The 24,488-nt window shown below is 44.5% G+C and overlaps 2 protein-coding genes and 1 non-coding gene across 5 annotated transcripts in view; 2 read left to right on the plus strand and 1 right to left on the minus strand.

The window, feature by feature from the left end:
* The first annotated feature begins 1,885 nt into the window (after positions 1 to 1,885).
* Positions 1,886 to 4,943, plus strand: rplp1 (ribosomal protein lateral stalk subunit P1). The gene is made up of 4 exons (XM_076302107.1): positions 1,886 to 2,117; positions 2,705 to 2,779; positions 3,198 to 3,306; positions 4,821 to 4,943. The coding sequence occupies exons 1-4, from the start codon at positions 2,046 to 2,048 to the stop codon at positions 4,898 to 4,900; spliced, it is 336 nt and encodes a 111-aa protein (XP_076158222.1). The 5' UTR covers positions 1,886 to 2,045; the 3' UTR covers positions 4,901 to 4,943.
* On the plus strand, positions 3,044 to 3,119 carry LOC143141143 (small nucleolar RNA Z195/SNORD33/SNORD32 family). The gene has a single exon (XR_012990751.1). It is a non-coding gene; the product is annotated as a small nucleolar RNA Z195/SNORD33/SNORD32 family (small nucleolar RNA).
* Positions 4,944 to 5,810: 867 nt separating the features above from the next.
* ptk2aa (protein tyrosine kinase 2aa) overlaps positions 5,811 to 24,488 on the minus strand; it is a 58,166-nt gene continuing 39,488 nt past the window's right edge. For all 3 annotated transcript variants that reach the window (XM_076302110.1, XM_076302108.1, XM_076302109.1), the window contains 17 exons: positions 23,301 to 23,398; positions 22,831 to 22,915; positions 22,414 to 22,514; positions 22,142 to 22,257; positions 21,920 to 22,020; positions 21,588 to 21,677; positions 21,215 to 21,419; positions 18,789 to 18,900; positions 17,518 to 17,604; positions 16,526 to 16,669; positions 15,755 to 15,886; positions 12,778 to 12,840; positions 11,318 to 11,357; positions 10,636 to 10,736; positions 7,765 to 7,920; positions 7,521 to 7,601; positions 5,811 to 7,238 (listed from right to left, as the gene is read on the minus strand). In XM_076302110.1, the coding sequence (XP_076158225.1) occupies positions 7,026 to 7,238; positions 7,521 to 7,601; positions 7,765 to 7,920; positions 10,636 to 10,736; positions 11,318 to 11,357; positions 12,778 to 12,840; positions 15,755 to 15,886; positions 16,526 to 16,669; positions 17,518 to 17,604; positions 18,789 to 18,900; positions 21,215 to 21,419; positions 21,588 to 21,677; positions 21,920 to 22,020; positions 22,142 to 22,257; positions 22,414 to 22,514; positions 22,831 to 22,915; positions 23,301 to 23,398 (1,925 nt within the window). In that variant the 3' untranslated portion in view covers positions 5,811 to 7,025. The remainder of the gene's footprint in view (positions 7,239 to 7,520; positions 7,602 to 7,764; positions 7,921 to 10,635; positions 10,737 to 11,317; positions 11,358 to 12,777; positions 12,841 to 15,754; positions 15,887 to 16,525; positions 16,670 to 17,517; positions 17,605 to 18,788; positions 18,901 to 21,214; positions 21,420 to 21,587; positions 21,678 to 21,919; positions 22,021 to 22,141; positions 22,258 to 22,413; positions 22,515 to 22,830; positions 22,916 to 23,300; positions 23,399 to 24,488) is intronic.

Raw genomic sequence — 24,488 nt, forward strand, 5'->3', positions numbered from 1 at the left:
GCTACGCCCTTAAAGGAGAATTCCGGTGTGATTTTGACCTAAAGTGTTTTGAAACATGATACCGAGCGGAACGTATGTCTCATAGCCCATCTCGGCTTGTCCCCTGCATTCCTAAATCTGGTGCTAGTTAGCCGATGCTACCAACAAGGCGGTCAATGGTGGTGCCTCGGCATCAGCATAGCCATGCAAATAAATCACTGTTTTACACCATTTACGAGGCTCAATGTATCTCCACACTTCATTGGTAGACTTCCGAGGGCCCTGACATTTAAAACGAGACATTGAGAACTTTGAAAAAGCACTGGTAGTTTACTTACAAGATGATTTATACAGACAGTATCTTCACGAAGTTTAGCGTTTGCAGCCATCTTGAATTTAGTCACGATAAGTCGAGCGACGAGTAAGAATGAACAGGTATGATAAGGGATCAGATTCCAAAAATAATTCTGTGGAAATGCATGGATTACAGTTTCTTCCAGTAGCAGCAACTGGAATCCATGCATTTCCACGGAATTATTTTCAATTTCAATTAACAACCGGATCTCCTTATATGGGCAAAGATGGCTGTTTTGGTTCTTTTTTGTAGGCGAACTTCAGAGGTCTATGAAAGTAAACAGGCTCTTCGTAGACAGGCTCTGGTTGAGGCCACATACCCCTCGTCTCGTTTACTCATGTAATGGCGGCCTTACATTGTACGATTTTGGTCTGTTTTCACAGTCGGCGACTAAATGTTCAAAGTCGGACAGAAATCATGGGAGTTGTACTGGAATCGCGGCGCGCTCCCGTCAACTAGATCGTTAAGTGTAAGGTGCCAATCTTAGCGGTTTTAAGTCAGTCGGAGTCAGTCCTTTTCTAGTTTTGCCGTTACGACAATATCAAACATGTTTGATATTATCGCAAGTCTTTCTAGTCGTGGCTCATGCAAATAGTGACGTGAACTATGAAAACCAATAGTGACCTCTCTTCAACACCAAACAGGAAGGGGCAAAGTAGGCGACAGCTGTAGCATATATGATTATTTGTTATTCTTATAATATTTGTCATTTCTTATACATATTTAGTCGGCTCTTCCACGTGACAGAACAACTCTATATCGGTTAGGGATGTCACGCATGAAACAATGCTGCAGAAACACGAAAATATGGCTTTGAATTTAGTAGGCTATCACTTCAGTTCCTGTTGATATCTATTGCACGATGGGTAATAATTTAAAGGAATCTAGTTGCAGTCTTGTGAATAGTGATCCTGCAAGATCCCCAGTCATTGCAAAATCATAGTCTGTGACTTAAAACTCTTTTACTTGTCTTTAGATGTGAGAGGGTCTGAGACTGTAGTCTTTCAAAAATCTTTTCCAAATCTTTGCAAATCTTTCCAAAGTCTGTCAGTGTAAGGAGGGCTTAAGTTGTAATCTCACCAGAAGTTGCTGTAGATCTGTAGAACATTTACCTCTGCTACTACATAGGCTACGCCAGTCGTTACTTTTATAATCATGGGTCAGTGCCATGGGCAAACGAGATGTAGCTGAATTCATAAATGACAAAGCCATGAGAAAGGTGATTTTCTTACGTTTCAACAACAAAGAAGCCGATCTGCCATCATTGTGAGAAGTTCCCAAATTTGTCGCTAATCGCTAAAAAGGTTTTCTATCGCTGGGGATGGCCAAACGTCGCTAAATAGGTAACGCTGACAATACAGGAGAACTAGTTTAGCGATTCAGATCCCTGTACAAAGATGGCGGCGGTGTTGACGCATGCTGAGAAGCAGAAGGCGACATCTAGTGTATATATCTATGGAACATGCCCCTGACATTTTACCCATAAACCATGCTGTGTTGACTAAAAGCCACGCCCCATCTCTGACGCAATGGACGCTCAAAAACGAAGCATCCGCCTTTTTGCCTTCCCTTTCCGCCATTAAACGTGGTTGATATTGGACGTGCCTAATAGTGCTCGGTTCTTCTTGTGAAGCTAAGGCCACTCAATCCGGCGACTAGCACTTATAATATTAGGCATCGGTGTCTAAAAACACACTAAAACTAAAGAAAAATGGCATCCGTTTCAGAGCTCGCCTGTATTTATTCTGCTCTCATCCTCCACGATGATGAAGTTGCCATCACAGTAAGTTGTCCTTTCAATTGCTAACTAGGCTAACTAGGTAGCTGCTGAGCTATGTGTCATGTGAAGCTGTCTTGCTGAGTAGCTAGTGTAGTAGCGCGAAAATATAGTGATGGCAATTTGTATTATTGTATGCTTTATACGTTATTTCTTTCAGCTAGATAACTCGTATTTATTTTTTCTAAATATAGGTGTTGTAGTGATAGAATTAAAGTGTCCGGTCTACGCATGGTAGGAATTTTAACCGCGCATGCGAGTGCAGTTCTGTTGCTAACTAATGTGAGCAAACGTTGGATCAAGTGAATAAGTCTATGTGTTATCCAATGTCGTTGCTAGATATAATGTGTGTATAGTCTCCTCAACTCAACTAGGTATTTTAAATGAGTAACGTCCTGTCTGTACTAAGGGCTGAAATGTGCTCATTTTGTTATGGATAGCTAACGTTGGCCGGTAAGCTAATCTGGTTGATTGGACTGTAGCTCAACTGCACCTGACCGCTAAAGTTGGCTGCCTAGGTAGCCGTGGAGTAGGTTGCAGTAGTGTCAACATTGTCTTACGCTATGTTGACTATACTCATTTTCTTGCCACAGGAGGATAAACTGAACGCCCTCATCAAGGCAGCTGGTGTGACCATTGAGCCTTTCTGGCCTGGTCTCTTCGCCAAGGTAAGCACTAGCTGCTAGCTAACCCATGTCAATGGTTGATGTACGTGTTATAAGCCAGATGCTACACCACAAGCCGTTTGATAATTCGAATGTGCTGAACAGATGAGTTAACATATCTTGTTTCTGGGGGAAATTAAAATAAATAGTAGTTCAGTAGAATGTTCTTAATCCTATGTATAGGTTATTATTTGTTCTATATTAGCCCTCAGTGGGCAGGTGCCACAGTGCAAAACTTGTAGTCTTGTAGGTGTAGTCTTGGATACTGCTGTCGGTGATGCCTTTACCCATCTTGTTTGAGTTAACCATGATAAGACTCACATGCACTACCATCTGAGACAGCAGTATTACAGCATAGTATGCATAAGATTATTGCTTGCTTGAGGCAGATGTACAAACCAAGCTGTCATTTTGTGTCTAGGCTCTGTCCAGCGTGGACATTGGAAGCCTCATCTGCAACGTGGGTGCTGGTGGTGGTGCTGCCCCAGCTGCTGCTGCTTCTGCCGGAGCTGCCACTGCAGATGCCCCAGGTGAGTGTGGCTGGGTGACCCCATGGGTTGGGCCAGTATGTGGGGTGAACATTTGGCCCCAATTTGATGGGCAATGTGCAAAGTCTCACTAAAGCTAATTTAATAACTAGACAACATCTATTTGCTAGTTTAACACCACGGACAAGACATTGAAGTGGAAACATTGAGTCTGGAAGTGTAGGTGTTTTCCAGACACTTGATTCTAGTGGTCCTCATCAATCAGTAGTACTAAATTATGTGGTGTCCTTGACTGGCATTATTCCACAGAAACCAGTAAATGCCTCAATCCCCTAGATCATATTCCAGTCGACAAACTGTTTAAGCACAGATTTGGCCTTGTGGTTTTGGGCATTTTATATAGGTAGTCACTCATTGGAGAAGATTCATAAAAGGCTAATGGGGATATCGATCTTAAGATTTGTCTACCTAATTATTAAATTTACTGTACCAATGCATTAGATGTGCTCACTGTACTCGCTCTTCAAGTTAGTATTAAACTGATTGTTATTGCTAACAATTTCTGTCTGGTGAGGTGGGACTTTGCATTAGGTAATGGTCATGGACACATTTAGCAACAGGCTGAGATTTGTTGAACCATTGACTACATTCATATGTACTTCAGTATCCAGGTTATTAGCAGGGTTCCCATGGGTCATGAAATTTTGGAAAGTCTATTCCAGATGTGGAAAGTCAGGGGATATTATGACTTGGGGCAAAGTCATGGAATATTAGGGACATTTTGTTGTAGCAGTTTGAAATGTACTTGGCCAAATGCATTAATACAAATATATCTGGTTATTAGCTTTACTGTTTGCTTGAATAGCCCAACTTTGTTTATTCAATGGCCATTTATTTATCTCCCACTCCAAAAAAGTAAACGATTCTTGAATGCTATGCAGCTTCTCTGAAATCACTGGTCAGTATATTGCACCATTCGTTATATAGTTAGTCATGGAAATTCAGTTTTTTTGTCAGGGAATTTTACATTTAACTTTAAGTGGGAACCCTGTATTAGTCTTATCCTGGTTTTAATCATATTTGGGGATACGGTGTTTACTTGAACAATATCCCTGTATACTTGATTAAGACTAGAATCCCAGTTACCAACAATAAGGTTCTATTAGCACACCGTATCCTGGTTTCTAATGCAATCACACGTTTGCATTAGTAACCAGGATAAGGTGTATACACGGAACAGTATTCCAGTTTTGTTCAGAGTACTCCACCTAGCTTAACCGGGTTACTCAACCAGGATGAGGGCTATCCGGGGTTCTAAAATTGGGATATGTTTTCATGCGCAAATACAAAACCGGCTTACTTCAAAATCCAGATCATGGCACGAAACGTACGGCCATCAGAAACTTAGTTTTGAGATCTGCTCCTATTGGATTCCTTTTGCAGTGAATCTGTATGTTTGTCCAAGTTGACAAATGACTCCATTTAGTTGTTACTGGATTAAAATCATGAATTGAGTGAGACTGTCATTAATAATTGTATGTTCTCTTTCCTTACAGCCGAGGAGGAGAAGAAGGAAGAGAAGAAGGAAGAGTCTGAGGAGTCCGATGACGACATGGGCTTCGGTCTCTTCGACTAAAACCTGTCTCCTTTTTTTAATAAAAGAAAAACTCGAGCTGAAAGTGGTTTTGTGTGCGTGTTGCTTAATGATTCTGTATTTGGTACTCTGATGCAAGTCTAGAGAAGTACTTAGGTTTCACAATTTTATGAAATGCAAGTTTTAGCTAGGGGACTAGGACACTCTTGGACTTATTTATTTTTGTAAATGATTGGAGAATTCAGGGATTGGCTTCAATAGATAGACAGGCTGATCATTGGCTTATTTCTGAATACATGTGTATTGAGATTTTGTTGTGTAGATTTGGCTAAACGTGATGCATGTTTGTATTGTGCAAATGTCTTTGCATGCATCATGTTCAGCCAAATCTGCACAGCGTGGTATGAAGTCAAATGAATTATAGTTGAACTGTCTTGCATTAAACAAAAGGCTGGCCTATATGTTGGGCAGCTTTCATGAATACAGGTATAACTGTCTATGGCAGGGGTGTCAAACACAAGGCCCGGGGGCCAGCAGGTTTCATATACCCCCCCCAGATGTTTTAGGTAGGAAGAGAAAATTAGAAAAAAGATCACATCCAGTTGTCTTCAACAATGTGTAGGCTAATAAGCAATATCTCTATGATAAATTGATAACCTAGCACTACAAACCTAACCTGACTAGGCAGAACGAAATTCATCTGGCGAGAGTCAGGTTACTACAAACCATCCTCTGGAAGGAAGAAGCAGAAAAACTAACATGGAAGTAAGGCATTCATTGACCATGACGATGACTGACTGAGGCCTCTTGATGGGCCAACAAATCCGGCCCACTACCTAATGAGTGACACCCCTGGTCTATGGCCTGGGATGAAATAAAGTGGGAATCTTACAGAATGGCTGGCCTACTTGGCTAGCCTAAGAAAGAAGCAACTTTTTTTTCTGAATACAAATAACGATAACACATTTTTTATTAGTTAAAGGAGCTGTACAGTCAATTCTTCCTGAGAATAATTTATACCCAAAACGACTAGTGATCTCATTAATAGATTGTACTGTACATGTGGGAGTGAAAGTGAACCAAACATCTTCAACCACCCTCTGTCAAGGGAAGTAATAAAAGGGTTTGTCAAATATGAAACATGGCTTAAATATACATCAAGTAAAATGTTTTATCAGGAGAGAATTTGCAAATTAAGAATCTGGTTCTAGCAGTGATGTGCTCTTCGCTTGGCCACTGCTTGGGCCCTTCAATCAGTGATGCGTTCAGCGTTTCTTCATCTCCGTCCTGAAACTTGAACCATCCACTTGCCGTACAGAGCCGTCTCCTTAAAGGGCCCATCCAATAGTTGACGACGACGTTCACCTCAGAACTTCTGGCTGCTTAAAAATATATTTATTTGTATACTCTTATTAGTTAACTTAGAAGTGGTGTGATATTTGTTCAGTCAGGAAATACGATTCCCATACATTGTTGAGGTTACCCCTGAGCCTATACAACAGGGGGATAAGAGCATTGAAATAGTGAGCCTCCAAAATAGATACTTTTAAATCCAGAATGCAGGGACTAGCATATAGGCTGAGATACTATTGGTCATTAAAAAAAGAAAATGTGTCTGAATAGATACAACAAAAGTGTCGAACTTTGGGACTGCCCAGAACTCGACAGCAATGGGAAAAAAAGAGCTCCTTCATGGGTTCCAGTTAATGCTGCTTTCCAGCTAGTTGAATTTTTGCACTGATGGGAGGAAGGGTGACTCGCTTCCAACTGCAATAAAAATCACCTCAGGATACAAACGGAATTTAAACAAACAAAAAAAGAATCATCACGAACAAAGACGAGGCAGAAGAAGAGTAAAAACGACAAGTTCATTTTTGTTGGCTGTAGATCTCCAGCAGTTGTGTGCATGGAGAAGCAGCTAAGAGGAGTCCAAGTGTTCAAAACAAACAAACAATAGGGTGTGGAATGAGAAATGGGCAAAGTCCTGTCCTTTCTTTGCACTGAAAGTCCTTGCACTTGAGAGCTCCAGTGCTCCAATCCTAAAGCCACCCCCGACGTCGCAGGGTGTTTGTCTCTGGTGCGGTCCTGCTTGGGCCCTTTCCCTTCCTCCCCCTGCTGAGAAAACACCTCGTTAGGCCCCTCGTGGGAAGCTGGGGGCTTGGCTTGGCTAATGCGGTCGGGACTGGGCCAGCATCTTGAGCCGAGCCTGGTCGATGACGTCCAGGAGGTTCTTGGCGTCCACGGCCAGCGCGTGTGCGGCCGTGAGCATCTGCTTCTTGTAGTCCTGCTGCAGGCTGGTGAGCACGTACTGCTGGGCGAGTCGCATCTTGTTGATCAGCTCGCCCAGGTCAGAGTTCAACAGCTTCTGGGCCATCTCGATCTGAGGGACACAATGAATTGAGTGAGTTAAGTAAATGTATGTAAATTATGTTTAATGATTCACATTTCCTCTTTCTGTTAAGGGTGTGGGAAAAGCGACACAACACTACGACACTACAACACTGCTTTTACGGCAGTCTAACTGATATTATAGATCCAGACAGAGACGATCATATTACTCTAAACCCAGTAATGTGGAGTCATTGAGTAGTCCACCATGGTTAGATGGCACTGTGCATCGTAAAAGATACTACATGGTTGTGTATTAGCTGGGTATGCTCACCTCTCTGTGTGTGCTGGAGGGCAAGATGGGAATAGTTTCATCCACAGTGGCCAGCAGTGTCCTCAGGGCCAGACCCACTTCCTGTGTGGCCAGAGCATACTATTAGGGCTCTCATTGTTCCAACATGAGTAAAAGTTAAGAAAACGGTACATACGTTAAAATAAATTAGCATGAAGACTTGACTGTCCATGGTTTGACTGTGAATTCCCAGTGCATAATTAAATATCATCTCAGAAGACCTTACCTTCACCATGGGTACATACTCCTCGGGTGGAGCCGGCTGGATTTTACTGGACATCTCGATGACGGCCTTCACCAGGCCCGTCACGTTCTCGTACACCTTGTCGTTGGAGCGGTCCAGGTTTGCTGTGGGTGGCGGACTGATCTCCTGAGGCTGTATCTGTAGAGGTGATGGAAGGAGGAAAGATACTCAGACAGGGCCATCCCATAATAATCTCCCATTCAGCATGTTTTTCTGTGGATCTGGTCTCATTCCTCTAAAAACTCCAGTGCACATTAGCTTGGATTGTGGACAATCCAGAATTGTCTCAAATCTCCACTAAAGTGCAGTGTTTTATTTCAGTGTCAGTCCTCCATTTTATTCTCATTGAATTGTGGTAGTTCACCTGTTCGACCACCAGATGGCAGCATTGCACATACTCTAAATATTTCATGACTGAATTATATGGTACACTTAAGCTTCATGTGTAGTGTGCCATTATGGCATGGCTTCAGAGAGAAGGACAACACTCATTGTTTCACAAAATCTCAACAACAATAAAAATATCCTGTGTCCTTTTGCCTGAGACCAAACCAAGGAATTATATAAAATCTAAATCACAGACACACAAGTAATCTAAAACAAGGACAGAAAGTAACACCCAAAATACCACACACATAGGCACAGGACAACATTCCATCTAAGGGGTTAGGCTATACGCAAAACTAGCTGTATTTCTACAATACCGTTAGTGATGGTGGCTACAGTGCATACTACCACACACACAAACACACACAATAGTGGATGGCTGGAGCAAGTGTAGTTTACTATTTACTGGAACCCCCGACTGTACTATGGAGTTCAATACAGGGTGAAACTCATTAAATAGCAATTCCATTTAAATTTGATTACATTTTTGTGTGCTGCACCACAGTTCTTCATATAAGACCCATGGCTCCATTTTGTGGAGCTAAAGGAATGATGGTCGTCTCAGCACACTGCTAATGTTCACCTCTGAGCATCTCTCTAACGCATCATGCTTAGGAACACCAGAGCATCAGAGCATATATATATATATATACGAGTGAATAAGAGTGGGCGTAATGCCAGCTTTCCATGCCATCCACTAAGCTGTGGTGTGTATGAGCGTGAGCAGTAGCAGCCCCCTAGTGCCCAAACGTGGCGTGACACAAACACAGAGCGCTTACCCTCCAGGGCTACGTGCAACAGTGTGGCAGACCGAAAATTATTTGTGTGTGGGGAGGGGGGGGGGGGGCAAACGTGAGGGGAGAGAGGGAAGGAGGGATGCAGGAGAACAAAAGAGGGGGAGAAATTATTAATAATGCATTGAAAAAAGCAAGAGGAAAAACAATCAGATACATGCTTTTTTTAAAAACACACCAAAAAGCCAGAAAAAAAGCTGCCACACAAAGGACACCATGATATTTTGAAGTCAAGAAGCCAAGCTCAAAGCAGTTTTTCAGAATGTGACGAGTTTGTGGTGTTTATATTTTGTGTCAGTTTTTTATTTTAAAAAAGTTACATCGCAAAAGCTTTGAGATGATCTTAAACTGCCTTAGAGTGCCTGCACTGATTTTAATGGCTCTTTGATGAAAGGGGGGGAAAAGTAATCTATTTGTTTGCTAGGTCTTCCAAGAACCACACGCTGTCCTTGGAGAGACTCCGCGTACATTTCAGCTCAGATGGTTCAGCCAAAGAGCCTCTCTCTCAGGGTCTTCCCTCAGAGTGCTTGGTGGAAGAAAAAAACAAGCCTGCCGCACTCTTTTAATTAGAACTCTGTACTGTAAACTCGGAATTATTGCATAACCTTAGCCAAAAAATGTCTCGCAGTGTGTTTTTATCCAGCCGGGACCCTTGGAGGTTTAGGGCTGACGGAGGAATGACAGTCGGAAAGAGGCTGTGATCCACTATGCATGGGGGGCAAGAACCGGGAGTCAGGGTTGCGTGGGAAAAAAAACACGAAACAAAAACAAAAACCGAAGAAGCATTTTCAGTCCATCTCTGACCTCTGCACTGCTAGCTAAAAAAAGGATCGACCACATTCACTGACCTCTGTTTGTTATTTCTTGCTGCAAAAGTAATGATTTGTGGTACATTTATCTTGTGTGGATCTACCATACCATGAGCCTTAAAAAATGCAGTTATTTTTATGTTTAAGTTTCCATGTATATAAACGTATATGCACGCAAACATAAAAACACACACACAGATCTGTGTAAATGTGCTACGCATGTGTGTGTGTGTGTGTGTGTGTGTGTGTGTGTGTGCGTGTTTCAGGGGGAGAAGGGTCTGGGGCCTATTGCTTTTCTAGTGAGGTTTGGCAGCGGGCTGGGGGAAGCTTTGCTGAGCCGGGTTCCGCTGACTCAGAGGCAACTCTATCCGGGCCGCGGGTGAACCAGGGGAAATACTGACACGGGACGGGACGGGCGCAGCCGGCAGCTTTCTTTTCAATTTCAACTTTTTCTACCCCTGCCCCCTCTCTCTATTCTCCCCCCACTCCCACCACCCAGCCTATCTATCTGCTCCCCATCTGGACACATTACTGTAAGTCTTGCCTCAGAGCGGAGCCAGAGTCGGGGCGAAGAAATATGAAAGACAAATAAAAACGACCACAGAAGAGGTGGTTTGAGGCGGGGATGCAGAACATGCCTTACAGGGCAAGAGTTCACCATGATTCATCCTCCTCAAACTCAATTCAGCTGTAGGACAATTGCTAATGACAAGCATCCATCTATGTACTTGTCCTATACTCTCAATAGCAGTTATGTGAGTGTATCTTTACATGTGTGTATCTGTATTTAGTTTGCTAACTGTAATGGTCCCATGGCACAGTGGCCCCTGGTGGTTGTGAGGTGTAAGTGCGGGTGGCTATACCTTGACTCCTTCATTGTAGCTGTCGGTGGGGTTGAGGCTGGCCAGGCTGCCCATGCCGGGAGCCCCAGGCCGAGGAGGCTTTTTGGGGGGAGCTGCATGCTCTGGAGGAACAGGATAGGAACGGGATGGTGAGTTATTCCTTAATGTTTGTGTGTGTGTGTGTGTGTGTGTGTGTGTGTGTGTGTGTGTGTGTGTGTGTGTAATGTTATGACAGCTCAACAGATAAAAGTAATATGTCAGGAATGCCCATGCCTAGATACAATTCTGCTGCTATTGCTCCTGGTATGTATGTATGTATCTCCACAACTTTTCACCCTTTATCCATTCACTGCCTAAATTTAAACATAATGGTACACGTCTCTGCAAGTATCTCAGTATATCCCAAAAAGGCCTTAAATCTATGTACGGTGAATATGTGTTACAAGTTGTACTTATTTTACTGTAATGCTCACAACATAAACATCACAACCACAATGCAAACATGTAAGTGTTGGTAGACTGAGGTTTGCTACTATAGTTGGCTGTCAGCCCCCTAATTCCCAAAAGACTCAGTGCCTGGTGGCTAGTTAAGAATCTGCTGAAGGGAGGAGAGGAGGTGGGCATGAGCAGCGCCACAGTAGCAATTACCCTCACCACATGCCGCCGCAGAGCAGAGCAGCACGGCACGGCACGGCACTCTTACCTGGCTTGCCCACGGGCTGGTATATGTGCTGGTTTCCCGTCTGCCGGAGAAAAATAGAAACACAAACAAGGGGCTGTTAGAGGGCATGCATACATACATACATACATACATACATACAGGGAGGGAGGGAGAGAGAGAGAGAGAGAGAAAAAGACAGAGAAAGAGAGAGAGAGTGAGAGACAGAGAGAGAGAGAGAGTGCCCGCAGGGGCACCCGTCACCCCTCCCTGTCTAACTGGCAGTAAGCATTTATGGCAGCAGGGGAAAGGTGGGGTGGGGTGGGGTGGGGGAGAGGTGGGGAGTTGAACAGAGTGGAGTGCTAGGACGCGTTGTGTGTTATTGTGGGTGCTGCTTGTGGTTGTCCCAGCATGCCTCAGACCCTCTCGTAGGGGGCAGGCGTCCAAACTGCGCCATCGACATTCCGAGTCCTGGGTACGTTTTTTTATTTTATTTTTTCTCGAGGTAGCAGCACCCTTGGCTGGTCTCCAATGCTGTATTTAAATGTTCTCTCACTTTCACTCCCTCCCTCGCTCTCTCTCTCCCAGATGGACTCTCGATCCCTCTCCCTCTCACACACACACACACACACACACACACACACACACTTCTCTTCGCTCTCTCACATACCAGTGCTTCCTCTCTCTAGATGTGTTCAGACAGTTCTGTAATTACTTGCTGAAAATGGGGCCTGGTTTTGTGGGTCCTCTCTCTCTCTCTCATTCCTTCTCCATATCCCTCCCTCCCTCTCCTTTTTTTTTTATCTCTCTCTCTCTTTCGTTCCCGCTGACTGACGCCTGTTTTTTCAGATTATCCTGTGGAGAGATGGTGGCAGGGGAAAGTGGCTGGTTGTGGCGGCTGCAGTGGTGCTATAGCAGCCGGGGCCAGGAGCTAACGACTGGGGTATGATCTGCTGGAGCAGCATGGCTGCCATCCCAAAAACACTTACATTGTGTTCATCATCATGTCCATGGTTGCCTCTCACTCAAAACATAGGTGCACTTCGACGACTACTACTACTACTACTACTACTACTACTATTCTCTCAAGCAAACTTTAATGTGGGAGTTTCTGAGGTTAACAGCACATGACATGACCTCAGGGGCTGTTGGGGGTGGTTAGTGGGGCAGGGTTGTGGGGGGTGGCTCCTCCTGAAAAGCAAAACCCTCTGCATGCCAGTCTCAGTTTACAACTAGCCCTGAAAGCATTCACGTTTTAAATTCTTGAGTCTTGAGCTGTGAATATGGAAACGTTGAGGGGGGAAAAAAACAGCATGGAAGACAGGCAGAGGGAGAGTTGTGAGGAGAGAAGAGAAGAGTCTTGGAGAAGAGGAGATCAACAGAGTTTTGGAAAAGTCCAGGGAGGATGAGAGCGAATGGCCAGGCAGACACGGATATGGGCAGAAAATGGGCAGGACCAAGTGGGAGTAAACACACAGAAAAGCGCGAGACATGGGAAAACTCACAGGGCCCTGGAGACTGCCATCCTCGCGGTCAAAGCTGCCCCTCGAGTTCCTGGATTCCGGCTTCTGCCCCGAGGAGGGAAAAAAAAGAAAAAGAGAGAGTGAGAGAGGAGAGGAGAGTTTCAAAAAAGGAAACCCATTATCATCCCGTTTTCTTCCAATTTCAAACCAGAATGCAGTACATAAATAACGTGCCACACTCAAGAGTATCATTCATGTCTTTCAATGTTTTGACTATACAATGCAAAAACTAGAACAACAAAAAGAAGCAAAATGTTTTACCGTCATATATATCAATCAATATATTCAATGTCTGTGACTGTCACTAAGATGTAAAGTAGCATTTGACTTCCACTGATTTTGTCCATCACGAGGTTAGTTTACAAATGTCAGGTGCCCCTCAAACACACATAACATTGCACACACATACACAGTGTCAGCCAGACAGATACAGACCCACACAAACACGAGCTTAGATGAATGCAACCAGCATCAAAAGCAGCTTTAGACCAATTCCTCTGTAGACTCTAACATTCAGGCAGACAAACTCACACTTCTGCAAAAATCCAAACAAGCTGCAAGTTATTCAGCTGCACCCAAAGAGACATGCACCACAAAACGAAAAGTCCCCGCAAAAGCTCAACGTGTAATCTAAAAAGACCAAAAATATGCGCCATCTCCTGTACCGTTTTCCCGAAGCAGGACTTGAAAACGTGCATCCTGTGAGCCCGGAGCCTGTGGGAGCGGAGAGAGAGTGCAGAGAGCGAGTCCATCGGCCAACCGAGGGGACGAGCAAGTGAGGGAGGGAGTGAGCTTGTCTCTCCAGCTGGGGGGGAAGGCTTTAGAATGCGCCTGACGGATTCATGCAGAGAGAACACTCGGCCAAGAGACTACTCTCCCTCTCTCTCTCTCTACTCTCACTTACTCCCTCCCTTCAACTATTCTCTCTGCTGATTTGCTTCCCTTCTCTCACTCTCTCATGAACTCTCTCTCTGTCACTCTATCTCTCTATCTCTGTGTGTCTAAATGAGCCATGCTGGTTTACACCATCAAATTAAACCAACAAAAGTAGCATTTGACATCACTGTAATTACTACATTTTCTCCCCGCAATGAAGTCAAAGAATTCCCCTTGCTAAATAAAAAACAGGACAGAACAGATACTGGATTCTGCTGAGGGGCCCAAGCATTCATGGATCTGCGAGTGAAGGACAACAGTCCAAAATGGCAGCTATCTTTGGGGGCTGACAAAGAAGCTCCAAACTGCTGGTGATTTCCACCAGTTCCCACTAACTGTCCATTGGGCAGCCAAAGGCAACTGTCAGTAATGGATGACCAGATGAACCCTGTCTGAGGAGAGGAGGGATGCCAGACTTTCCACTGATGGAAAGGAAAAGAAGAAGATAGAGGCAGGGAGGGAGAGCTGGAGAAATGGCCAGAGAAGGAGTGAGAAAGAGAAGGAGAGAAAGAGAGAGAGACTGCTCACAGCAGGGAGGTGACCTCACCAGGAAATCGAGGAGCTTCCAAATTACAGTGGTCACTCGCTCAAGTACCTGTGACCAGTGTGAGCGAACCTCTCTGGAACTTCCCATCATGCCCGTCCAAAACAAATGTGGAGGTTGGGCCACTTCCCCCCTCCAGCTTGCGATCATTTCTCAACACCTCCTGCTCGAGGGAAAAGCTGTGCACTTTTTTCACACAGACCCATTGACGTTGAACGCCAATCAGCGACTTATTTCTTTGTAATAACAGACTCGAGTGGTGAGAGGCCTGTTTACACTGACTAGGCCACTGCTTCAGATGCGGTTTGGCAGATGGCAGAAGATAGGGATCTCTCTCCAGTCAGCTTCCATGCAGCTTTCCAGAGAGGACTCCTCCATCGTGACGAGCCAGAAAACTTGTCTCTTTTGGGGTATACAGTGTTCTGACAGATGCCGGTGTCTCCCAGAGGAGGTGGATCTGTGGCTGCAGGTTGGACTGTACTCCTGTCTTGGCCACACAGATTTACAGCTTTGTTTTTCAATACTGGGGAACCTCTTTTAATGGCGAATTAGTGACAGTGAAATATCACTGGTGCACCGGTTAAGCCAAAAGGTAAAACCAACAACCACCTCAGATTTCGAGGAAACATGAGCACATGGAGACTGATACAGCCAACATCAACTAAAATATTATATGTGACTGGCTGCTTCCGTAGCTGACAGGTTACATTTCAAATAACCTGTTCACTGCAGAGTAGACTCCTGTATACAGGATTGTACACAAAAACTGGTTAATAATTGTTCATACAGACACAGACTCGGAGGACAACTTCACATTCTTCTACGGTGCAAATAGGTGTCAACACAAGATGCACAGAGTTCCAAAACAAACTGACAGGAGCACTGAATATTCCACACATCTTAAGATCAGAACACCACCATATTGGGCAGTGCCTCTGTATTTGATATGATTTGGTTCAGTGATATCGCAACGCAATTCCCTCAGTTGAAATCATCTCCATTTCATTCTGTTTCAGTCCAGTGCATTTCTACATTGTCACAGGACAAAAAGACTTTCAAAGGAGAGAGGACTCGATTCCAAGCAGAAGTGAGAAAAGCAATAGAGAAAAGGCAATCATTGTCCATGAATAAGCTTTGGAAAAGCAGCACAGAAAACCAACCACTGAGAAGATCACAAGATCTAGTGCAGAGGTGTTCGTGTTCAGGTTAAAAAAGTTAAATATGGTACTACCAAAAGCAATATGGTAGGAAACAAATTGTAGTATTTACTGCCAAAAATACATAGAAAACATTTAGTCTCTGAACCTGGAAGTTAATAAACCTTTGGTAAGGACCTAGCTCCAAATCTCTAAAATGCCACAAGGGAGGGCAACAGAATAGAGTCCCAAGAAAAACAGAGAGTGCACAGAATCCCCAGAGGTCTGCTCGGAGCCGCAGTATGGCCGGCGGACCCCCTGCAGCAGAGAGTGGAGCCGTTACCAAGAAGCTCTCCTCCTGCTCCAGCCAGCGCTGGTCCTCCTCCATCTGCTGCTGCTGCATCATCAGCCGCTCCTCCATCAGGTGGGGCGGCAGTGCCTGGCTAAGCCCCCGCATATCCAGAGCCCCTCCGTCCTAAAGGGGTGGAGTGATGCGCGTCACGTCAGTTCACTTTGTTTCATTGCATTTGGGGGCTCGGAGTGTTAGTTAGCATCCGGGCTAGAGCAGCACAACTCACATTGGTTCATGTGAGGTAGATCTTAGTGGTGTACCAGCTATAAGGGGGTCGCTTTGGTTGAGTTGCACTAGCTTGGTGGCCGCACGAAGACTAATATTTTAGTTGAGGTATTGGTAGCTTTCAGTCTAGGTATTCATTGGAGTTAGTTAGTCAGTTCAGTTTATTCGAGTTGAGGAGTTAGCTCAATGAAGTTTGTTCCAGCTAGTAGGGCCTAGGTTAACAGTGCACTATTGATTTAACAGAAGCGAAGGAAGCAGCCTCAACATCAACTATGGAAACATGAGCCAAGCATGCCAATCTCGATCCCAATAACAACACAGTTGCAGGTAATATTATGAATTGTTTTGATAGTTGACAGCTCCTTTAGTTACTCTAACAAAAGCACAGTAAAGTAAGTAAGGCCAGATCACTGCTGCACTAATTCCAGCTGAAATAGGTTAGATTAGAGGGGAGTTACAATGCAAGTTACTGTATGAATGTGTGATAGTGAAGATGTTTTAGTAATGAAGGGGTGAGTAATAAATCACAGCACTTACCTCTACATTGGGGGACCACATGGGAACATCCTGTGGTCGATGGTGGTTCCAGGAGTCGTGGGGGTCCAGGACAGAGGCCTGAGCGGGGTAGCCTCCACTGGGCATAGAGGACATGCTGCTGTGCGGCGTGGGATAGCCAGATACCTGAGCACCACAACATATGTTCACGATGGTTAAAGATGGGTTGGACTGGACAAGTCCACTCTAGAATCCGACTGGTTCATAATGAGCTCCAATAAAGTGCAGATGTCTCAGGCTCTACGATCCATTGCAACTCAGAGTGCATGATGAGAACACTTCCACTGACCCCAATTTCTCATGATAGCCTCCACCCCAGTGCAGAAAACCTACTAACAAAAACTCAAGCCCTTACCCATTATAGGCCTAAAAATAAAACGCCTAAATGGGGGTTAGGGGCTCATAATAACAATAACCATAAAAAATGTCTTGCCCTTTAAAACAGGGAATGCCTTATAAGGCAAAAGAGCAACGCCAGCTTGCCCCCCACCACCCACCACTTAACAATAAAAAAAGCGATAACAACTGAACATTTGGGAGAGATTTATTTTTTCTCCAGCAGATGGAATCTGTCTCGAATCAACAATGCCAGCATTTTTAACAGGCCTTTACAGGAAATGCCTGCTGTCAGCTTGCTTTACGACAGGCCCGAGCACTGTAAAACAACTTAAAAACTTTTGATTCATTCCTGGAGAGGTCAGTGGGATGACAACCATGACAAGCTTGGCCTGTGAAGCTATCCCTTTCTGCAGAGGTGCAAAAATATTTAACTGCAGTGGAGAACAATGCACATGCAGCATACATATGCATGGGCATAAATTACTAATATGTTGACAGAATAAGATCTATAATCGATTATCAATGGTCATGTATAAAGCAGCAAAGAAATGCACTCTTAGCAGACTAAAACTAGTTGAAGCGGATGCTTCAGGGTGTGTGTGTGTGTGTGTGTGTGTGTGTGTGTGTGTGTGTACCTGATAATGGTTGAGCTGGCCAGCGTGCTGGGGACTGGGGTAAAAGCCCTCACTGGAGCGTGGACTGGGATAACCAGGTCTACTGGGCTGCAGGATGGAAAAGGGAGAGGGAAAAAGAAGAGGCGATGTTAGATTTCTGCAATGAGCTCCTTCATTTGCCAAAAGCTTCATGTACATCAGAGAGAAAGGGTGACAAACGGAAGGGACAAAGATAGAGACAGAGATAGAGACAGATGAATCGATGTAGCCGTTATTATGTGAGCGAGGAGAGAGAACACTATATGCCAAAAGTCACACCAAAGTGCAGCACAAACATGTACAGTAGCTGTTTTAATTGTTGGTTCTACTTGTGCATTACGGGGCAGCCCTTAGCCTACTGGTTAGCACTTCGGACCTGTAACCGGACGGTAACCCCGACCAGTAGGCACAGCTGAAGTGCCCTTGAGCAAGGCACCTAAGCCCTCACTGCTCCCCTGCCGCTGTTGTGGCAGGCAGCTCACTGCGCCGGGATTAGTGTGTGCTTCACCTCACTGTGTGTACACTGTGTGCTGTGTGTTTCACTAATTCACGGATTGGGATAAATGCAGAGACCAAATTTCCCTCACGGGATCAAAAGTGTATACTTCTTACCGTAAAAACATTTTGTTAATACGTGTAAATTTTTGAACAGTTAATTCAACATTTTTTCTTAATACAAATATATTTATTTTCTTAATCATCATGCCATTCTCACTGCCATCCATCCATAGTTATAAAGATCCACTAAATATCTAAGACTCAACCAAAGCAGTGTGCAGGACATCCATCTTAAGAAGAAAGAGACAGGCTCACAAATTAGCTTTGTTCACAGTGTTACAAACCCTCCTTGAACCTATTCATCACAGCTTTGCTCAACAAGCTAGGACTTTAAAAACCCTTCATCTGCAATAACTTATGAGCAGTATTTATGCTGGTCTCCTAGCTACATGAGACCCTTGGGACAAGGACATATTTCAACAACAGGGAGGAGTCCAGCCTATCACTGCATTCCATTGCATATCAGCAATATATCAGAATGTGATCACATACTGTAATCTTGTTAGAGAATAGGACAAAAATGAGGAGAGTGTGTTGTATAGGCATAAACCATAAGCCATATAAAGATATCATGCATAATACATGGGGCTAACAGTTCAGAGTGAGTGTGTCTAAAAGGAGACGGAGAGAGAGAGAGAGAGAGAGAGAGAGAGAGAGACACTATATGTGTGTGAGAGAGTGGTGAGTGATCTTACTTTAGGGGGAGCCTCGTCGGAGCCGCCCGAGTCCCAGGAGACGGTGACCTGCCTCCTCATCTCCATCCTCATCCTCTCCTCCTGCTGGGCCTTCTCCTCCTCCAGGATAGTGCTGCGCAGGTGAACAAGCAGAGAGAGACTACCGTTCATGCTGATGAATGACAAAACCTTCCATCACTAGCATGACTAACTAACAAATCTACCTGAACATGTGATGGACACTGTTGCAGCACTAGCATTGCAATGGTAAGCAAACCCATATGCTAAATATGAAACATAATGCTTGTTTTGTTTTAGTTTAATGGTTATCGCCTATATTGTTCAAGCATATCAGGAACTGATGTCTCAGATGAGATCAGAATGCTTTCAAATGGCTGTTATTGAGACTTAACCCCCAAAAAATCTATTATATATGGAGGTCAGACAACAATGTTTTTCAGTGATCGGAAGTAGGTTTTCTATACTCCATTAGTAAGACAAAGAAGTCTTTCAAAAGACAACTTGACATAACTCTTTAACCACAAAACTATGTTTACCCGAAGCAGGAAGTTGAACAGTTGCAAAGCCACAGATCCAAACATGACCCCATATATGCTAAAAAAGTTCAGACTCCAGTTTTGAGTCAAAATAAGTCGAGCTACCGTGTGAATGTCATACCCTACAATACACAGCGGGTACTCAGAATGCATCATCATGCGCAAAGACGTTTGCACGTTCAGACATAGACGGGCAGAAAACTGCAGGTGCTCAAAGTACAACCTACTTCTACCTGAACTGGTTACTCACAAACCTGAAATGGAAACCGCGGACGCAGTGTTGAAGGAGCAAAGCCTTTTATCGCGCCAGTGGAGCAGTCCTTTACTTCTGTTCAAAGGCTAAAAGGAGTTCTTCTGTGTGAAGCTGACTTTCTCCTCTCTAGGTCTCTCTTATTCTTGTTCTCTCTCCCTCGCCCTTTCTCTAGAGCTCTTGCCTTGTCTCACACTCGTTCTCCCCCCCCCTCTCTCCATCACTAACTCACTCACTCACTCACTCATTCACTTTCTCTGCCCCCCTGGCTGGAGGTAAGCTGTTGCTCTTGGCTGTAGGCCAGCGCTTAAAGACCGGAGACTGGCAGTCGGGGAGAGGGCTGGCCAGGACGGGCTTCTGTGGGACAGCCACGGACCGAGCCTTCCAGGGCAGCGGCAGCAGCGCACCTCCAGCCAAGCTGGCAAGCCCTGAATACCTTAACGGCAAGGGCACTGGAGCTTTCAAAGGCCCAGGTGATCTGCCTGTGTGAGAGAGTGTGTATGTGTATGTGTATGTGTGTGTGTGTGTGTGTGTGTGTGTGTGTGTAGCAACAATTTGGAACAGTCCTTTCCTAACAGGGCTCACTGACGCCCATAAATACTTGCTGGCACAAAGGCTCCTCTTGGAGCCTGGGTTAGCAGTCCCAAGAATGCCTCTAAACTACTCTTTGCCTTGAATGGAGCTGGACTGATTCACCATTAATGTGCAACAAGATTTAGATACTTCAGACATCACAGGGAGTACATACTATAGATCTGTACGTAAAGGACAAATGTCCTGCTTTCTGCTCAGAGAGGGACTTTCAACCATATGTAGCACTATGTACAAAACCATCGGGCTTCTAGTCAAAGGCAGATTTAGCATAGCTGAATATATTTGCATACTTGTTCATTTTTTAGTAAGTGTGACTGAAATATGGACTGCCAGCGAATCATGCAAGATTTTCATGTACTAATTTCAAGCTTACAAAAGAGCGGGGACATCTAGTGGCCGGTAATGGAATCATAACACATTATAATTCATGTCCCCTCCCACCCTGCGTCTGCACTCATGCTACACTATAAATAACACCTACCAAAACAGAACATATACTTTGGGTTAGTCTCGCGGGGCCAGAGGTGACATTGGCACTTTGTGAAAAAAGAATATGTCTGGAGACAACGTCTCTACATTTCGGTTGTGCACTGTGGTGAACTCTAACTAAGACAAGGCTGGTTGCTTCACCTCTTTTGGTTTACACCCACATTGAAGACAATTTCACCTAAGGTCCTTGGCAGATCTCACACACCCTGAGGTCTTGAGGTCTTTAAAAATGTTAACCTCACTCTAATAGCAATGACCGAGCAAATGTGTTCAACTCACCACATCCCTTTGGATTTTGGCCTTTAACATCTGCAACTGCTCAAAGTCTTTACAAAGTGTCCAACATCATAGTTCACACAAGCCACACATTTATCCCGATGAATTTAAAGTCCACTTTCCATATCTCAATTATGTTATGTAAATCTATACAAAAGTTATTATAGTTAGATTTAGTGTTATTTATAATTTAATTTTTTGACTGTTTTTAGTCCATATTCTGTATTCTGTGCCGCAGGTGTGTAGTGTTAGGATGTGTTTGGGTTCGTGTTAGAGGATACCTGAGTTGGGTCTTGAGCTCGGTGAAGCGGGGCCTCTTGCTGGGGTCATAGGCCCAGCACTTGGTCATCAGGCTGTAGAGGGTCGGAGGGCAGTTGGGCGGCATGGCCAGCCGCTCGCCGTTCTCGATGCGTCCAATCACATCATTGTTCTTCACGCCCTGGAAGGGCTTGATGCCGTACATGAGGATCTCCCACATGCACACACCTGCGAGAGATAGAGAGAATAATATTTTCATATTAAATTCTCATGTTGTCTACTGCAACTCCTACGAATCCTATTTATTATTCCTCATTTTACCCTAAGGTAGTAGAATTTAGTGCTGGATCATGTACATAACTTTTATTTGTTTGTAAATATCAGAGAGTCACTCACCAAACATCCACACGTCACTTGCAGAGGTGAATCGCCTGAAGTTGATGGACTCCGGGGCCATCCATTTGATGGGCAGTTTCCCTTTGGAAGCTGAAAGAAATGAGAAAGGTTGCGATCATTAGCTGCAAAAACTACAGTCAAAAAAAGCTATTGGATCCATCATGTGATTACACAATGCATACACAGACTGTTGCACTGGCAAGGCACTGTGCCTTTTCAAAAAACCACCAGCAGATGGCGATGTTGCATGTTCTTCAGAAGTTCACAAGGCTTTACTGCATCAATTTCATTCAGTCAGCAACTCATTCTGTCTCCTCTTTGAAGGAACTCACCTTTGTAGTAGGAGCTGTCCTCCATGTATCTAGAGAGCCCAAAGTCTCCCAGTTTCACACAGTCGGTGGAAGACACAAGAACATTTCTGGCAGCAATGTCCCTGTAGAACACACAGAAAAAGAGCCTGCTTAGAACCGTATCCAAAATCGAACTGAGGAGGCCAAATAAAGTAGAAAGAGATGAATTAATTCCTTGCCGCTACTAGAAGGGGTTGGCTTTACCTGTGCACAAACCGCTTGCTCTCCAGATAGGCAAGTGCTGTGCTTAGCTGATGCGCAAAGAGTATTAGTGTTGCCAGGTCCAGGTTGTATTTTCTGACTTGCAGGAAAGACCTCAGCTGCAGACACACATTCAGACGAGACACCTCTCCATCAGCTTCACATTATAAACACATTACAAATTCATAGTACAAAAGTGGTGTGTAGCGGTGACAGTCTAATCAGGCACAAAGAGGAGTTCCCACAGACTTGGCAGTTCACCCCAGATCACTCACCTCTCCCATAGTGCACAGCTCCATGATGATCCAAACGGGGTTTTCTGTGATGACTCCGATCAGCTTCACAATATTAGGATGGTCAAACTGTCTCATGGTCACTGGTTACAGAAGAAGCATTAAGGTGTTGTTTCAGTTTCTGCTTTGAGGAAATCTGACTAATGGTATGACCACACTGACACAGACAGAATGACATGCAGCTTGGTGTCAGACTTCCTCATGCGTCTGACCACTTCCACAGTATTTCTACAATCACATCCGAGATGAAAAGACCCATCCCTCACACACCCATATACACAGCAAAACACGCCCACGCACACACATACACACACACTACCCAAAACATATCCAGCAGTTATAGATCAAAACTAACAATGGTTCTAAATCCAAAGAAAACATTCCTTTTCTGAAACTCACAGGCTTCCTGTAAGAACTTCTCGCGGACGCTGTCAGAGGTGCAGTTCTTGCAGGTCTTAATGGCCACAGATAGAGTGGGATTCTCCTGAAGTGGGGAGACAAAACCACACACACAAATCACTATAACGATCAGAGAGGGGAATGGCCCATGTACTGTACAGTACAATAACCAAAAACTGAAGACGCTGCTAAAAATACTTTTGGTGGTGGCGCAACCAGACCAGAGAGCAAAAACACAGTCCTGTCAAAGACTGAGCTGAGTGAACCGCTGTGTTTTTTTTGTGTGTGATTAAGAGAAGTGGGGAAAGTCAGACTGAAAATTCCTCTTGTCTTTAGTATGAATTTGGGATATTGTCTGGCATGGGAGATATTTGGTTTATGTATGTGTGTGTGTGTGTGTGTGTGTGTGTGTGTGTGTCTGTGTGTGAGTGAGTGTGTGTGTGTGTGTGTGTGTCCAAGAGGCTGCATACCGTGCTGGCGTAGACCCCCTGATGGACGTCTCCAAACTGGCCCTCTCCAATACAACGGCCCAGTTCGATCCGGTCCCTCTGGATCTCATAGTCTCTGGCTGCAGAGGAGAAACAGAGCAAACCCAGCATCACAACCACCTCCTTCAGGCAGTCACCCCCCTGCCAGCGGCCCAGTTAAGCCCCCTCTAGACCTGCCATGCTCTTCACAAAGCCTTGGGCAAGGCCATTATGTTACTTCAGCCTTGTGTTGGGTACTTGCAACCATGCCTTAGAGTTAGAGCACACAAAGGCTTTCACTAAGGGCATCGCTAAGGGTCGCTAATGTCTTCACAGGCACTGACAGGCACTTCAACACAAGCACGATGCTCAGACATGCAAACAACAAAACACAGGGGGAGGCAGACTTCACTCAGTCACAAACATCACTGCAGTTCCCTCGCAAACTGACATAATTTTTTAATAGTAGTTGAGTTCTACTAGCTGTGCACACTGGCGCCATTTTTATGACTAACAACATTTCCCTCTTTGAAAAATAAAACAACATGTCTGAGTAGTTCATCTGTCAACTGCATAACAGGATGACTCAGGCACATGTGCATGTAATAACACAATGAATGACATGGAGAAGTGTTTTGTACAATGAAAACACACAGATCGTTACACTAAGACATATCATCCTAACTAGGCCTCTCAACCCTGGGAGAGGATTAGTCCAGTTATAAACGGTCTCATTTAGGATGTTGACACCAAGGCTTGTTTAATGTTAAGATTTGAATATGGACCTCCAAAACCAGAGTTGAACAACCTAGTCTACCAAAAGACAAGCAGAGAATGAGAGAGAGAGAGAGAGAGAGAGAGAAAATGAAAGAGAGAAAAAACAGACAGAGAGAAAGAAAGAGTTACAGAGAGAGAGAGAGAGACAGAGGAAAAGGAAAGAAGTGAGAAAAAAGACAGACAGACAGAAAGAATAAGAGAAAGAGAGAGCAAGAAAGGGTTACCTTCAACTACTCCATAGCCCTCTGCTGGACATTTAAAGTGAGAGAAAAGCAAAAGAGCTGGTATTTAGAACCAATGAGAATTGAACACAGAGAACGTGAGAGCAAGACACAGAGCATGGTGGAGCGGTGAGCAGGACTAATTGATGGGAGACACCCTTGACCTTGACTAATCATGGCCATCACAGAGGAT

Source organism: Alosa pseudoharengus, unplaced genomic scaffold (genome assembly GCF_046254945.1).
Source record: "Alosa pseudoharengus isolate Yale_2024_CS ecotype anadromous, Long Island Sound unplaced genomic scaffold, YU_APseudo_1.1 YU_APseudo_1.1_scf_23, whole genome shotgun sequence".
NCBI lineage: Eukaryota > Metazoa > Chordata > Actinopteri > Clupeiformes > Clupeidae > Alosa > Alosa pseudoharengus.